The 17,684-nt window shown below is 37.2% G+C and overlaps 2 protein-coding genes and 1 pseudogene across 2 annotated transcripts; 1 reads left to right on the forward strand and 2 right to left on the reverse strand.

Annotated features, from left to right (window-relative positions):
* Positions 1–743: 743 nt before the first annotated feature.
* Positions 744–1,450, reverse strand: LOC116917312 (annotated as a pseudogene).
* Positions 1,451–7,019: 5,569 nt separating this feature from the next.
* Positions 7,020–8,757, reverse strand: LOC123472424. The gene is made up of 7 exons (XM_045173893.1): positions 8,746–8,757; positions 8,555–8,686; positions 8,364–8,495; positions 8,173–8,304; positions 7,614–7,845; positions 7,377–7,536; positions 7,020–7,297 (listed from the first exon to the last, which is right to left on the reverse strand). Exons 5-7 carry the CDS (start codon positions 7,785–7,787, stop codon positions 7,065–7,067), a joined length of 567 nt encoding a protein of 188 aa, XP_045029828.1. The 5' UTR covers positions 7,788–7,845; positions 8,173–8,304; positions 8,364–8,495; positions 8,555–8,686; positions 8,746–8,757; the 3' UTR covers positions 7,020–7,064.
* Positions 8,758–12,773: 4,016 nt separating this feature from the next.
* On the forward strand, positions 12,774–13,265 carry LOC123470097. Its single transcript, XM_045169817.1, has 2 exons — positions 12,774–12,926; positions 12,990–13,265. The coding sequence occupies exons 1-2, from the start codon at positions 12,774–12,776 to the stop codon at positions 13,263–13,265; spliced, it is 429 nt and encodes a 142-aa protein (XP_045025752.1).
* The last annotated feature ends 4,419 nt before the right edge of the window (positions 13,266–17,684 follow it).

A 17,684-nucleotide genomic window follows, 5' to 3' on the forward strand; every position in this document is an offset into this window, starting at 1 on the left:
CGCCTAGAATTCTTTGCTATTACTGCAAATGAAAAAGTCCAGTTTCTAGATTAATTTTCTAAACTATTTTTCTACATAAATTTTTATTACACTCTAAATTTTTCGTTTCTACCTTTTTCCTACTTTTTGGCTACCATGCGTAGTAGAACGAAGAAGGTAGAGAAATGCTGGAAAATTTCGTTTACTTTTAGCTAGTAGGGGAATGGAAGATGATCTACCATATAGTAGAGAAATGCGTGTCTACCAAAAAATAAGAATTAGCAGACGAAAACGCAAAATCACAACAAAAATGGACGGGCGATTCCCAAGTAAACATTGCAATTTTTGTTGGAAAATAACATAACAAAACTTGGAAAGCGAACGTACAGTACTTTCTTCTTATGACTTGCAGGTAAATTTTACTTCCCCCTTTACATTTTTCATATTTTCTTTGCTTTCATATAACTATTTCCACTTTGGTTTTTTAAATTTGTTATTGAACATTAAAATTTTCTTTGTTTTTTTGGAAATATTTTGGTTAAATTAGCGATTAAAAATGAAAAAGATAGAAATTATAGTGAACAATTAATATCTAATTAGTAAAAGTAGGATTTAACTATTAACACATACTCATATGTCTTAAATGTAAACATACTTTAATTTTCAGTGAGAAAGTTCTTAACTCAATCGCCGAAACAGTCACGAAAATATAGTACAAATAATAATATATTCAAATAGCTTATCTCGGCTTGGCAGTCGAGTGGTTAAGGCACTCGACTGGCAACGTCGAAAATGTGTGGTCCTGGGTTCAATTCGGTCAATCGAAAACTTATGGTTATTTGTTCGTTTATCTGTGAAGCCACCATGCAAACTTGAAGTAGCCCAGCAACATAGTTGCACACTTCCCCCAATCTTAAAAAACGTTAAATAAAAGTAACAACACGCTCATTTCTGCTTTACACATCAATTTATCTCACCCAGCAGCACACGTACAATGTGCACCAATAACTGAGCATAATTGACTTGAAACTGCTGCCCGTGGCTTGTATGGGCTCTTACTTAAGGCTTGGGAAGGTGAGACCTAACAATAAATGGATTATTATTATTTATGTGATTGGAATTGTAGTTTTACTTTAAGACATCTTGGCCTTCATAAATACAACTTGGGTTGCGAGAGCAATTGCCATGAACTCTCTAACCCAGCCATCTCTAACAGCCTGCTGCGATCAGAAGAAATGCCCTTGTATGCACCAAGGGCCTCCAAGTGGTTTTGATAACTTTTGGTTTCGACCAAATAGATGAATATGTCTGGGGGAGAAATTTTTGGAACAATTGGGCAACAATCTAATCCGTGTTTCTACATAGAATTGGGAATTGAATAGGGACACTCACTATTTAACAATTTTAACTTATCTAAGTAACGAGTTTTCGCATCCCTTACGAGTCCATTTGCATATTCGGAACACGACATAGTTTGACACCAACAAAAAACTAACAAAACGATGGATATAATATATAATATAATTAAATCAAATGAGGAAAAAGATGTCGAACAGCCCTATTTAGCTTTTGGTACTGTATATCAATCATATTTAAGGATCTCTACTAGGTCGTAATGTTGAAAATTTATTGTTGTTAGGTAAATCAAATACAATAGTTTTAAAGTTTTTACCATTATTTTCTTTCTTAAGTGCACACTAACTAAATTAGGACAGACATTTTTACGTAACTGTCACTATGGGTGGAGGATTATCTTGTCTTAAATGTACTGAAAGAAGGACAGTTTTTACTTTGACAAGCGGACGTTTGGCAGTTCTACAATTAAAAGTTCAGTTAAATAGTGGGAGAAGGGTGAAGCTGTTCAGCTCAATGAGGCAGTAATTGAGCATTTTAAAGAACTCGCTATTTATAGTGGTAATTTTGTATTGAATTTAGCATCAGAAGCATAGAGAATAATAATTGATTTTCACGTAAGTATCATTTAAAATGTGTTTTACTTAATTGTTAATTATATTAATACCATGTGATTTGTAATAGTAATGTAGTAGGCCAATTGTTAAATATACAATATTATACTACTGTATGACGAATTTCATTTCTTTAGACCCTAAAGGTGTAGACAAATTTAATTTAGCTATTTTCTCAGACAAGAAACAAAAACTTCTCTTTCTCTCCTTTCTCCCTCTTCCTATTGCAGCCCTGAGACACCCACACTTAGACATACTTCAGCTCTCATCCTGAGAAAATGTCGGCTCAGGGTAACTCTGATAACAGGTGCTCCAACCGTTTTAGTGTTTTTAGGGCCCAGAGTTTTGTACCAAGGAGTGAAAGTTTAGACCGTGAATATCGGAGACATGGCCGCCACCAAAAGAGAAGTGAGATGCCGCTTATTCCGGATAGGAACGAAAACTATCGGGATAGATCACCGTTACGGCATTTGACAGAAATTTGGGGACGCGCTTCGATCCACGTGTGGCACCCGGACGCTTCTTACTTGCATCACTTCGACAGTCAGTCATCGTAGTGTCGATTACCGTGGGGAGTGTATTCATAGGGATTACTACCGTCGTGAGGATAATTATGGTGTAAATGACTGGAATAAGCACCGGTTTTTGAAGCAAGAAAACCGACGCTATCGGCTTAGTCGGGATTGGGAGCAGTAGCGTGAATGGGAGTTACAGCTCGAGGCGCAGCACCGTTACGAATTGAAAGAGCAGAGATGCCAGGATAGTTGGCGCGAACAGAAGGCCGTACAACATGGCGGCCTACGATCAGGAGCTCGGTGTGATGAGAGCTTTCAGAGGAAAATGGCTTCACATGAACAAAACCCTGATCTCAAACGTACCCAGACTAAAGATGAACAGTTGGAGGCCGAAGAGAGTTTAGTGCTTGATGAAGATTTCATTTATACAGAGCAAAATCGTTCATGGTGACCTACCTAGTCAGGCTCTCGCTCCGTTGTGGCGTCAAAGGATATGGAGCAAATAAGTCTGGCTAATAGTTCCCAATCCTCCATCGTGGTCAGTAAGGCAGTCTGAGACCAGTTAACTACATTTATGTTAAAGCCGTTGACGGACTAGGCTTTGAAGGCATTGTCGAAGCGTTTTCCTCTCACGTCTGAGGACCAGGATTTTCCCCTGAAGCCACTGAAACTGGACGGATATATACACCGTTGAGTCAGGGGTCAGGAAGTTTTTAAGGCCGTTAACACTACGGAAGAAGAGCTAATTACGGCAAAACCTAAATTCATGGATGTAGCTCCGCCACTTGTGGATCTTTTCCTCCGTTTTTCGGCTCACGACGGGGGAGAAGTGTAAGACAGCGTTAGAGATTCCATCGAGGTGGCCTTACAGCTTTGGGGTCGGGCTTATATCCACTTGACTAGGTTAAGGAGACAAGCAGTTGTTCCCGCAGTGGATCCCAAATCAGACTTTTGGGTGTCTCGGAAATTTTCTCGGTTGGGAAGGATGCCCGTGAGCTCCTTTTTAGCGATAGATTTTTTGCAGCAATGCTCAAGAAGCAGGACGCTACTCTAACCCAGCGTGACAGTTTAGACACCCCATCAAGTCAGTCCTCACGGCGGCACACGAGACCACGACCTCGACGGGTGGTGTTTGGCCACCTAAATTGCGCTACGTATAGGAGTCACCGGCTGGCATTGGGTACAACGCAGAGACGAGGGCGAGGATGGCCTGTGAGAAGTGGGTGCGGTTGTGGCGGAACGAGAGGTGCTTGGACTCCAGGACAATTTATTAATTTCCCCATTGTTGAGTACAGACCTCATGCACATAGGGGGGGTTTGCTAACTCCACTATACCTCAAGTTGGAAGCATTTCCCGGACAGTAATATATCATCCAAGTTCGAAGCCGCTACACTGTCGTCTCGACAACATCTCCCTGTATCCATCCATGCTGAACATAAAACGTATTTTCATCAGCCCCAGTTGCGCTCCTAAGTCGAACCAGTGTTCTTTGCTGTCCACAGATAACTAAGAAATCCTGGAAGTTGAAAACGTTACACTTCCTACGTCAATGAGCCAAAACTATACAAATCGCGGTCCACTGGGCCCTGAAAAAAGCCAAAACAACTGATTCGAAGTACACACAGTTAGAGCTAGTATCGTCAGCTCCCTCATCATTCTCATTCACTCGACCACTTCGCAAACTGTTCAGATTTCAGATTTACAATCTTGAATCCCTAGCAGTCGTTACAATAAAAAATTACTGATCAGCAGTAGTGCAAATTCGTTGCCTAGTATGCCCTTCTCTAGAGGATGTAGTTGTCCAGAAGAAAGTGGTGGTGGCTCCTCAGAAAATTTTCTCCCATCCAGATCAAACGCACGGAACGAAATCCGACAATAGATAATAGAGTTATGGAACCGGAAACGGGCAAAATTGGCATCCGGTTCAATTACCCGGTTTTTATTCCCAGACGTTAAATGCGTGAGGGCTATGTCAAGCCTCCCTCTATCAGGCCAGGTTAGCCAAATTGTTTCGGGACACTCACTTCTAAACTCCCGACAATTCCACTTAAAATTTTCGATTTTATCTGCATGCGCAGATGAAATGTGTGGCTGGTGTGGCCAGCCGGTTGAAACCACGGGAAATTTTTTTTATTTCACTGTCCCTTGTTTTTCCAGCCTCGCATCGCTTTCAAGTCACTGCCAAGCGAACCTATTGGTTTGGTCACCAAGTCTAGCTATCATACCCACACTCCCAGATATTTGGAAAGCAATTAGTTCGTTTATCCATAGTACAAAGCGCCTTCGTTGGCCAATCTCTTGATTTTTTTATTTCTATCTCTTTTTTTGTCTCCACAATTCTTACTCCTCCTCCTTTAACACCCTAGAACTATTATCATAGCATATAGTGTCAGTCTAGTTATAGAACCGGCCTGTGTACGGTTTTATAACTGAATGGTGTCTAATAAACTGATGGCAGTTTATTGTACAAACTAGATTAACAAATTGGAATCAAGCAAAACGACTCAAAAAGTGTTACAGTAATAAAGGCAAAACCAAAAAAAAAATATATATTTAACGAAAAGACTTGGTTAACATAACATCACTTCCCACATAGCACCGGGTCTTCTTTTAGACATCCCAATGATGTCCCATGACCCCCAAGACTTCCCAGACTAAAACAGGACGTCTCAAAGATGTCCGACCAGGCCTACCTTGGGACACATACGTCTCTGTCCAAGAAAAGACGTCTTAAAGATGTCTCGTCAGGACTACCTTAGGCCAACGGAACTCGAGTACGGAAATGTGACATCTTTTGGATGTCTCGCCAGGTCTAGTGTAAGACAAGGCAAATGGGAACTAAAAAAAAATTTCTTAAGGATGTCCACGAAAAGAAGAACTCGGTACATAACAATGGTACTAAAATAAGATGCCCATAAGACGTCTGAGATCGTACTATCTCGAGACAACTGTACAAGTAGAAAAGAGGACCAGAAGAAGATGTTTTTAAGGCGTCTCGACAAGGTGAACTTAAGCCAACTTTTCCTTTATGTTTTAAGCGATTTCAAGACTAAAATTGGTGTCCTACGGACAACTTAAAGATGGCTTCTCGATACGCCATAAATGACTATAACATGTTGTCTTCAAGATGCCTTGAAGAGGATCCGGACACGGGCGAATTTACAACGGTGATTTTGAAATTGATATCGTGGCTGTAATACTTTTTACTGTCAAATTAAACCTTTTTTTTTCAAAATAAACAAAAGAATAAGTGAAAAACTGAAAACTCATTGTTTTCTAATGGGAAAACTACAAATGATTACAGTGAGGCTGAAGTAGGCAATCTAAGTGCCTTACACAAGATGTCTTCAATGTTCCAACATTGAAAGTTAACAGAAAGTGAGGAAACAACATATTCTTGGATTACAGATGAACAACAGGAATAGGTAAATGCATCATGTTGATTTTCAAATTTTTTTCCAATTACAACATTGTTAAAAGGGCACTTAACTATGTCGTAAATCACAACAACGGATATGTCTTTAAGAAACAAACAGTTGTCGGCTTCTTCATTAGATTTCAAGTGACCAACTCTTGGAATTTTTACTGATCTGAATTGTAAACCATGAATATTTTCCAAGAGGGACTCACTGTTGCATCTATCAAAAAATTCTATTTCGTTGCAGGCGTCTATGTTTCGGGTGACAAAACTTTGATTTTGGACTTCTTCTAATAGACGTTTAACAAGCTGTTGAAGGGGTTTGTAATTTTTCTTAAGATATTTTTTCATTTTTCCGTAATAGCTTTCAAAACGATAGGCACTGAAATTTTCAAGCGGCTCGAACTTCAAGACATCGGAAGACAAATGAAATAATGCATGAATGTTGTAAGAAATAAAGAAGTGTGAATAAAGAGCCTGCGACTGATTAAAGAAACGAGAAAGCAGTGCGTTAGCATACGCATTATCATTGACGGACCAAGGATCGTACGATAATAACTTTACAGCTACATGGAGCAGAAGAAAATGGTTGTAAAATTCAGTTGGCAAAAACTGCTTGAAAATGACTACTCCGAGATAACGAAGGAAAGTTCGGAATTCAGAGGCCTTCCAACGAGGAAGTTCTTTTATGGCTCTTGGTTGCCGGGCAAATTCAATTCTTGACACAAATCGCCTTATATGGACAGTAATAAAGGAATCAATTTGATCGACTATTGTGTGGTGCAAAGTTACATGTGGCACATTTCTTCTCTTTCTATCTGTTCTAAAAAGGAAAGTAAGAATCTTCTTCATGGTACCGAGCCCACATAGCACAGAGACGTCCGAGGGACATCCTATGGAGGTTTCTCATGGGCTATTGGGACATCCATAGGACGTTAAATTTCAGGCCAGGTCACGTCCCATTCAGGTCAAATGTCCTACCCAGGATACATCCCATGGAAGTCCCAATTTGACATCCTTTAGACGTCTTTCGGATTTCGAATAAGGACAAGAATTGAACCTTTTCCCCACTAAAATTGGGCTTTAATTGGTTTTCATAATTAACAAAAAAAAAAAAAAAAAAGAAATGTTACAATTGGTTTTTGTTACTCCATGAATTTTATTTTCAACAATCATGGTACATATTAATCGAATAACGAAAAAATTTTAATCTTCATCATCAGAGGACGAAGATGGTAGTGGCCCTCTGTCTTCTTCGGAATCATCCTCTTTTTCATTGTTTTTATTCTCCTCCTTTTTTTTGCTGCCGCCGCCAACTCTGCTTTCATACCATCCTTTGCATGTCTCAGCCAATTTTGAATAGCCAATATCGCCTCATGACTTTTTATTTTAGGTTTTTCATATTTAAGGATTACACCTATTAATTTAATTAAGATTAGAATTAGAAGTTGTGTCTATCGTGACTGCTTGTACTATAAAACTATTTTAAATGATACCTAGCATGACTTTGCCAAGCATTGTGTCTTTAAGACACATATTTCCTCTGTTTCCTTCCCAACTGAAGTTTCGAGCAAACTTTTTATTCAAGCAGAAAACACAAATTTTTCGGACGATATCGCCGACGTTTTTTCCTCCAATAGAGTCAAGGCGAATCCTCTGGAATGATAAAAGTTGAATTTGAAATAGTTAAAATAAGTTTCTGGTAATAAGAATACAATAATTTTAGATCCTACCAGTTGTTTACGAGTTGTTTCGTTTGGAAGTTTCAAGTTAACTGAATCGAAATCATCCATGTTTGAAATTGGGAAGTCATCGTCCTCCTCATCGCTTTCGTTTGTTGTGGTTTGGGATGTTTTCAGCTTTTTCTCAAGTTCGTCGATTTTATCAAAAATTTTCTTACATAACATCTTGTTATCCTTTACTCCATGATTAAGTTTTACAATTCCTCGAGTGTTGTAAGCTTCTCTGCTTTCTAATAATAATTGTTTCAAATATTGATGTATATAGTGTAATATAGTTTGTTGAATATGTTTTGTAAATATTTTACCTTTTTTAGTGGTTCCAGCAGTCCATAATTTTTAGATAATTTGAATTCAAATTCAAGATTCCCATAGGCATTAATCATATTCTGCTTGGCTAACAAAATAACAAACAAATTTTTACATTGTAAATGAACGATTGTTCCTGTTAATACCATTTGCTTGCTCTTTGTCAACATTACTATTTTCCTGAACTAATCCGTAATTTTCATCATTGTCCATTTCTTCGTCGACCTCCTGTACGTCGGCATACCTGATAAGTGATCGGATTGACTGATGACTGTGACCGATGAACTGTGACCTATCAACTGTGATGGGATGAGACCAAACCAAGATGATGAAGGTAAGTCCACAAAAGAAAAAACAATTAGCAAGAATGGCTAACCTGTAGAAAATTCAGAAATAATGAGCAAGAATTTTTTATAACTTGTGAATAGGGCATACCTGATAAGTGATCGGATTGACTGATGACTGTGACCGATGAACTGTGACCTATCAACTGTGATGGAATGAGACCAAACCAAGATGATGAAGGTAAGTCCACAAAAGAGAAAACAATTAGCAAGAATGGCTAACCTGTAGAAAATTCAGAAATAATTAGCAAGAATTTTTTATAACTTGTGAATAGGGCATACCTGATAAGTGATCGGATTGACTGATGACTGTGACCGATGAACTGTGACCTATCAACTGTGATGGGATGAGACCAAACCAAGATGTTGAAGGTAAGTCCACAAAAGAGAAAACAATTAGCAAGAATGGCTAACCTGTAGAAAATTCAGAAATAATTAGCAAGAATTTTTTATAACTTGTGAATATGGCATACCTGATAAGTGATCGGGATGAGATCCAAGATGAAAGAGTAAGTTAATTTCAGTTTTCACTTACAAAAATTTCGCTGCATCAGCTACCAAAACACATTTCAATTATTCAATAGCATATACATTTCCTTTATAAATCTTCTTACCTCATGAATTTCTTTGAATAACTGCTGACACAATTGAAAAAGAATGGCGGCGAAGCAAAGACAGATTGGCGTCGTTGAAGAACAGAACAAAGACGAAAAAGCATTGCCAGATAACATTTATTGAGGCATTGCTGTTTCTACAAATTAATTTTGTTTTTTATTTTAATAATGCAGTAAACTGAAATAAACTGTTATAAATTTGTTTAAAAAATTTATTTTCAATAAAACAACTTAAGAAAACACATCGATCAAGATTTATTAAAAGCAGTTTAATATAGTGCATGCCATCTAGTGGCGTACATGATAGGGGCCAAAATAGCTTTTGGGGGACTTAGAAAAAAAACTAAAACAGAATGGCCTACCGCGACCTCTTTACGACGTCGCTACAACATCCCATTCCGGTTCGGGACATTGGGCCCTAGCAGGGACGTCCATACGACGTCGGGTGCTATGTGGGAGATCGAGTAGGTGCATTGGATCTAATGGGACATCGAGAACCATATCGAGATAATGGAGATTTTCTAAAATTGTACGGCAATGGTGATGGGGCACACATTGCTTTTCTCTGAAGGATTCATTAGTTCTCAAGTTACCAACCAACCTACCAAACCCTGTGCATCTGGCGCAACCATATTGTTCAGAAGAATGACCTTTAATGCACAAAATCATAGCTCTTGCAGGAGCATCGCAAAAGAATGACTTAATAAGAACTGAAAAAAGTTTTTCGCGGAAAAAGAATCCTCTTTCGATAAGCCATTGCGCTTCCTCTACTAAATCTAACAAATATGCGTTGGAGGAATTGGGCTTAGAAAAGCCATGGTAAACTTCGATTGGAAAAGGAGGTGAATCTTTAATGAACGGTAAATAGCCGACAATAGGCCAGAACTGGCTACCGGAACTATTTGTAAGATGGACACCATCTATAGCAACACACAACGGGACGGGATTAACAAGCAATTCTTGAATATGCATTATCAACAGAGTATCAAAAATTCCCTTCGCAATACCAAAATGGTAATATTTACCCGGGGATATAGTTTTCAGTGTTACCGCTGTTCTTGATGTTTTCACTAGAGTTCTTGTCGATAGAGGAAGAAAAGGGTGGTACGCATGCAGAATTTTCAATAGCTGATCAAGCTTAGAAAACTCAATGTGATTATCAATTTTCCACGTTGCTAACTGTGTCCTGAGTGCAAGTTCACCAGCAGAAACATCTTGCAGAGTTGGAACATCAACATCAGATTCTTCTGCTGAAATAGATGGTGAGTTTTCAAGATCACTACCACTACTGTCTGGTATATCTTGATCAGAATAGTTATCCGATGAGAGCATCGGCTCTTTTTTTAAAGCAAAGTTATTTGTATAATATCCCCAAAAATATGTACTTAAGATCATGTGCTTTCACCTCCAATGTTGATAACTGTTGAATTCGTGTTTCTGCTGGTGTGTCTGGGGCAATACCAAAAACTTCAATAACATCAAGCTGAGAGGAAACCGAACAACGTTCGACATCTGATTCAGACACTTCATCTGAATAATTGTCCTGTTCACCTCTAAATTGCAAGTATGATGCATTTTCCTGATTTCGCCTTCTTTTAGTTCTATCTGTCATTCCTCTCTGCGGTTGTTAAAAAGTTTAAACGCAGTTTAATTAAAAATACAAGAAACTTAATTTTCTGATATACGTACCTATTGGTTATGGTTTCAATTAACGAATGCACGTCAATAATAAACAAATAATCAATATATTGGTAAAAGAATACAAGACTTGATAATTCCACTAATGTCAGACGACATTTGCAAGATCATGGACCACAGGATGGGAAAAAAAACAAGTGACGCAACAAAAGCGAGTCTCGATTCCCTAACCATTAAAAAATACGCCCCCTTTTTTCAGTCTAGTTTATTTTAAGATAGTAACTGGTGTTTAAGCTCTCTTTGATCTCAAGTGCATTTCCTCTGTGCAAATTATCGTTTATATTTCTATTTTCTGACTGCTGACGATAAAATGATTACCTTCTTAATCGTCAAATTACAAGAAGGTAATGGAGGTAACGAAATCATGGTGACGCCTATTGGAGTCCGTAATACGGACTCCTCCAATGTCAAAAGTTGCTATTGGAGTCCGTAATACGGATCCCTCTAACGGCAAAAAGTGCTATTGGAGTCGGTAAACTTTTTTGCGTTTAAAATGATAATATTTGGTGATATTTCCGTAATCAAATCAAGAAAAAATTACTAAACTAAATTAAAGAAATACTAAGTGGCACATTTACAGAATAAATCTTACTTTTACATGAAATGCGCTATTATAGCAACTAAGCCTTACCGGTTAACCATAAAACATATATATTGTTACACTTTGTGACAGCCTCTATGATCTAAAATATCTGTTTTTATGTAAATTACAGAGCGTGTTAACTTAAATTCATACTGCAGTCTTTTTGGGGATTTCGCAATTCTGTTTGTAAAATATTTATGTGCAAGGCAATCGAATTTTTCGATGGCAATGAATTTTTCACTGAAAAAAGCGGAAAATAGCTTGCAAAACATGAAATCTTGCTGCATTATTTATATATTATATTATATTTATATATTATAAATGAAAAATACTGTCTCTTTTTACTTGACTTTGTGCAACAAACTATTCCGTTCAATTTGAAATAAACGGTTCTGACAAACATTACATTTCGTGTCGTTAATTGCCTAAGTTCCAGCAAATCATTTGTTTGTCACAGTCTACCTGTCTGATGGATGTTACACTTGAATCAGAAGTGCCAGCAGCACTGCTTTACAAGGTCAGAAATAGACAGGTTCGAGGAAACGGCATACTCTTACATGAAAGGGTTACCGCACCAGCGGCATAAACAAGCTTAGGGATCGTTGAAAAGATCATTGGGAAAGAAGGGAGAAAATGAAAAACATCAAATGAAAGGGAGGAGCTTTTATTCGGAAAAGTTGGCATGATATTGAAAAGTCCTCAGTACAGTTCAATTCTTTTACAGAAAATGTAGATTATTAGTGCGGTTAGTGCATTAGCAAAATATAAAACTTTTGACAGCGAAGAAGAAATTGTTGCGTTTATCAAGCAACTTGAAGTGGAGGAAAATGTGTATCTTCATCGTGGAAAATGCGTAACAGTGAAATCATTCAATAATGATGTGAGGAATCGGACAAAGATTAGTGAAAAGTTGACATATCAGAAGTTTCAATTCATTTACCCGCACTTTGGAATTCGAGAGCACCGAATGCATAAATCTAAGCGACTCAACCAGAATGTTATGCCTAATAACTGTCCGGTGCAGATCCAATTTGTGTTCAAGCTAGATCTTCAAAAATATCAGATTACTAGCGTGAAACTGGAGCATAAAGACCACCCCGTTTCCGAGGAACACATCCAGACTTATGTTAGAAAACAGTAAGTGTTAATGCGTGCTGGGCTAATGTAATTTTAATTTTAAAATTACCATAATGGAAATATTTTGTAGGAGATTGGCTCCAGAAGCACTGCAATTTGCCAAAGATACTGTGACTGCTGGTGGTCAGCCAACTAGAGTACGGAAGCTGCTACAAGATAAATTCGGGAGTCATCTCATTAGCAAAGACCTAATCAACTTGAAGCAGACTCTGGCAGGTGTGAAATTATATAGAATACAATTAACTATTTCAAAAATAAAAATTGTGAGTGCATTATTAATTTTTACCATACTCCAATAGAAAACGCTGGAGATGAATGGAAAGATACAGTTGACTTACTTCTTGATCTCAGAAAAGATACCAATAATGTCATAAGCGTTTCTTATGATGGGGACGGGGAGGTCACAGCAATATTCATACAGCTCGAAAAACAACGGAAACTGTACCACAAATATGGCATTGTAGTTGAAATGGACGGCACCTATAAGATAACAAAAATTGGATTTTCCCTCTACCATTTGATGATTGTGGACAATAATGATAACAGTCAACCTATTGCGTGGGTTTTCACGAAAGAAGAGACAACGGTAGCAATTAGTGAATGCCTGCGGATTTTTGTAGAGGTACAATAAATGTATTACAAAATTATCTTAGAATATCATTAATGTACTTGTTACCAATTTCAGAATAATGATGTTTCAGTTACGAAAGTAACAATAACAGATAAGGACTGTTCTGAAATTTCCGCATTAGAGAAGTATTTCCCGGATGCTGAGCACATTTTATGCCACTTCCATGTTCTTAAGGCGGTCGACGCTTGGCTTAATACTTTAAAAGAGATTGATGGAGTCAACAAAGAAAGGAAAAATGACATCCGAGAAAAATTCCGCAAGGTTCTCTATACCGGAACAAAGATAGAGTTGGATACAGCCAATGCCAGCCTATACGAAGGTAGTGAATAGTCATCGTTTAAGTTTAATCTAAAAAAAAAGTATTGAAATTTTACAAACTCTGTAATTGATAGAAGGAAGACTCATTGCAGCGTATTTTCATAACAATTGGTTCAACATAAGTGACAAGTGGACGAGTGTGGGACGACAGCACCTTCCAAAATTGGGTAATAATACAACGAATAGGCTAGAACGGTAATAAAAACAAACGTATAAAGTTAAATTTCAAACAATTATTTATTATTTTCTTACTTTTCTAGCTTCCATCATACCATCAAGGAAGTACTCGGAAAGGATAGGCGATTTGCTAAGGTTATAACAGGTTTAGTCGATATCGTACGAATCCGCCTTAGCGACAGGCAACTTATGCAGAAAATACGAGAGGTGAAATTTTCAAGACAGCGTAAACATCCGCTACTGGAAAAGTTTGCTGCCTCCATTTCTCCCTTTGCCTGGGGAAAGATAACAGAAAACATTAAGTACATGAGGAAATCCCACGATTTTAAATATCATCAGGTATTCTTAGTTGTAATAAGGATAACGTATGATGCAAAGTAATAATATTGGTGTTAATTAAAGTAATCATCAACATACCAGATTTCTTCAAGCAACAACAAGAGCTACACGTTACAAAAGGACTTAACGGGCTGCTCCTGTGATTTCTTCATGTCTTTCCAGCTGCCTTGCCGACATTTAATCTATTTTCATATAAAGGATAACTTGGAGGTTCCTCCCGAATCATATTCTGATCATTGGAGAAACAAATATCTAGAGGTATAGAGTAATTCATAATTGTTTTAAGAGCAAAAAGTAAATATTCATAATTTTTACCTGTTAATTCTTGTTAGGATGATTTAGATATTCTCGCCAGTGTAACATCCCCTACAAGAGTGCATAAGAAGGAAAATGCCAGAAAGCCTGTGACTGAGAGGGAGCAATTCAACACGGCAACGCTTCTTTTCCGAAAAATAGCCGAAACCATTAGTATGTTGACGGAAGCAAAATTCAGTGAAAAAATCCGCCTCTTCGTTGATATTCATACCTTGATAAGGGCTGATCAACCCATTGAACTTCTTCTTGATGAAAATGCTATGAAGACTCTTAGTTTAACAGACGGAAGTGCTATCAAGAATCCTACTCAAGAAACTTCATCACCGGTTTCTGAAAATAGTGAGTTTGATAACGATGTGAAGACACCAGATAGAAAAACCATCACTAAAAATCCCCATGAATGTTCCTCTCCAGTGTCTGAGGAAAACAAACCTGATCCTACAGAAAAGGTAATTTATACTAGCACGTCTTAGGTATTTTTGTGTCCTAACATCCAATACCTATTAGGGAATTTCCTCTGAATGGTCATCACTTCGTCTACCAGTTGCTGTAAAAAAGAGAGGCCGCCCAAAGAATAATAATGGCTATTTCAACAGCTTCCATCAGAGAAAAAAGGCTCATATCGCACAACCAAGCTCCGTATTAGATGAACTACTTGAAGAAGAGAATATGATTCTTGAAGAGGAAGACAGAATGTACGCTAAGGAGGAAGATGTAGCATTGACGGAAGCTGCGAATGATTCTTCCATCATCATTTCGGATTTGCCTATGGAGGTAAACATAATCACTCAATAAAATTAGATGAGGTGATGAATCATTAAGTTTCTACCTTTACAGCCAACCGAAACTAAGACGGAGGATGCTATGGATTCTTCAACAATTTCGGATACCCCGGTGGAGATCCCAGCAACCACGTCACCTGTAAAAAAGCCGAAAAGAAAAACGCGTGTTGGTCACCAGCACCTCTTTGTTGATAAGGTAGAAGAGCTTACCTCAAAGAATCAACTGACTTCAGGATACATCAATATGGCACAGATGATGATGAAGAAAAATAATCTCGACATTGGCGGTCTTTTTTGTGTCACCATTGAAGGATCCCTGGAATTTCCAAAGGTTGACGAGGAAAAATGGATGCAAATTATCCATACCGGGAAGGATCACTGGGTATTGGCGGCTAAAGGCTTCAGCCAGCCTGCACATGTTCTTATTTATGACAGCCTCCCTGGAGAAAATCAACATCCACATAGGGTAGACTGGAGTAAGCCGGGACGGTTTTCGTTTTCCCCTTATATCTCCTAAACTAATCATTAAATAAATTCATTATTTTGTTTTTATGTATTCCATACTGTAATGTAGGGGAGGGTGGGGCTAGTTGGTACAATTTTTTTTATTTCTTCTCTGGTTTCTTTAATTTTTCATATTTTGCCACCAAAAAATTGTAAAAGAAAGCTCAGATAACCAGCTTTCTCGTGCTATTTTTTTATTTGATCTACGTTGAAAAATTCATATCGAAAACAAAGTTCAAAAAGCTAAAAAAAATTTGCCTACATGCCCCACTAACGGGGTAAGTTGGCAGTGGTAGTGGGGTAAGTTGGCCCCATGTATTTCAAATACGGATTTCAGTGAAATGTTGATGTTGTAAACAAACTAGAATAACATTACAATAAACAAAAATCCTATAGTTATTTTAGAGTGGGAAACTCAGAAATAAGTTGTGATAACTTACATAAAGATTAATAGCCTTAAATGCAAAAAATTAAAAAAAATATCCATAATTCAGGCAAACATTTCACAGGTGAACATGGTATAAAGTGAAACACTTAAAATTTGCCAAATTATGGCCTCTAATGCATAGGGGAGAGTGGGGGCAATTGATACACTTTTTGGTTTTTTGTATTTCTTGAAAAAAAAAGTAAAACATTTAATATAAAAATTATATAGAATTGTAGCCTATTATCTCAGCTACTAAACGGTATTTTATAAAATGAGAAAAGATTAATTTTAATAGTAGTAAATTGTAAAAAACTGAGGTCGCTTCGAGTGTTTCAATTGCCATGGTAGCAGGATAATTGAAACGGTGTGTCGACGCAATTGCAACGTGGGTTTTCCCATAAGGAAGCTTCTTTATACCCACATAAAATGAAAATCACGATATCTCAGCAGCCACAACTGCTAGTGTGATCAAATTTTACCAATAGGTACAATGCAATTTACAGATTTTTAAAATATGCTTAAAGTAGATCGTAATTTAGTTTAAAATATTTAAATAATTAAATAAAAAAAAAACCATTAAGCAACATGCTTTTTTTAATAAATGCCAAACAGCGAATACAAGTATTATAGTTGTGTTAACATGATGATTTACATTTGTTTAAATGAATTACGTCAAATACTTGAAAAAAAATGCAACCACTCGCAGACAGGGAATATAAACAAAGTGTTTCAATTGCCCTGCAATAGGGTCGTCGTTACATTTAATTATTTAAAATTATTTAAGAATGCAGGGAAAAATTAAATGACATTAAGTTGTAGAAAAATGAATTGCAAATCATCTGAAACTAATTTTATTAATAAAGCGTAGTGTTTTAGGGGTTAAAACAAAAAAATTGAAAACGCAAATTTAACAGACGGAGAACAAAAAACAGTTTTTTCAAGATATCTTAAAAAGTTTTGAATACAAAAGCTCGTAAATTTTTCTAAACTTGTAAACCCCCTCATTCTATTAACCTTAATTTTTTCAAGAAAATTCCTCTTATACGGCTTGAGAATAAATTTTTGTTTCAATTGCCCTGTGTCTCAATTGCCCCCACTCTCCTCTACCACTGTTCACCATAAGTCATATCTAGCAAAAATTCGACTTACAATTCCCTGACATTTTGACAGGCCATGTACAGTATCCTGCACAAAAAGGTGAACACCGATTTTTTTTGAAAAAGCCATCTGTGGGTAGAAAATATTAATAGTTTACCTTTTGTAGGAGAGGTAGGGCGGTTTTGGCGCAAAATCATTATAAGGGGGGTTGGGTAATATCAGTTCAGACCCCTTTTTTTTGCCCTAGGTATTAAATGTCAACACCAACACCGTATTGAGATGGGTTGAATCGATTTTACGGCAACGGGAGTGGCCACTGTGGCTTTCACTGCGCACTCAACTAGAAGCGCGGTAGCTTCCAAAGATGTAGACGCGGTTCTTCGTGTGGTTCACTGGGCGACAGAGTTGCCTTTTAATCGTTTTTACAGAAAAACGTAGAATCGTCAGAGACGAACAGAACCCTGGAGACGCAATAATATTTTTATATACCTTGAAATCACCCTTAGGGTCTACCAAAATGAATTTCGTTATAAAATTGCGAATTATCTGAGGGATCACTAAGCGATCCCGAATTTCAAGATCGTTTCGCGATCCCGAAAGATAACTTGCAATTATGTTTTTTTTATCATTGTAAATTACGTTATTTTTAGTAGTAGATTAACTGCCAAATATACAATATACCAGAAGAAATTAAGAAGGTCAAACAAATCACAAGCAGTTTAATAATGAATTTTCCTTGGGCTATTATTAATATTTAAAGTATTTGTAGTGTGTCTTCTTCGAAAGAAC

This window comes from Daphnia magna, linkage group LG1 (genome assembly GCF_020631705.1).
Source record: "Daphnia magna isolate NIES linkage group LG1, ASM2063170v1.1, whole genome shotgun sequence".
Taxonomy (NCBI): Eukaryota; Metazoa; Arthropoda; class Branchiopoda; order Diplostraca; family Daphniidae; genus Daphnia; species Daphnia magna.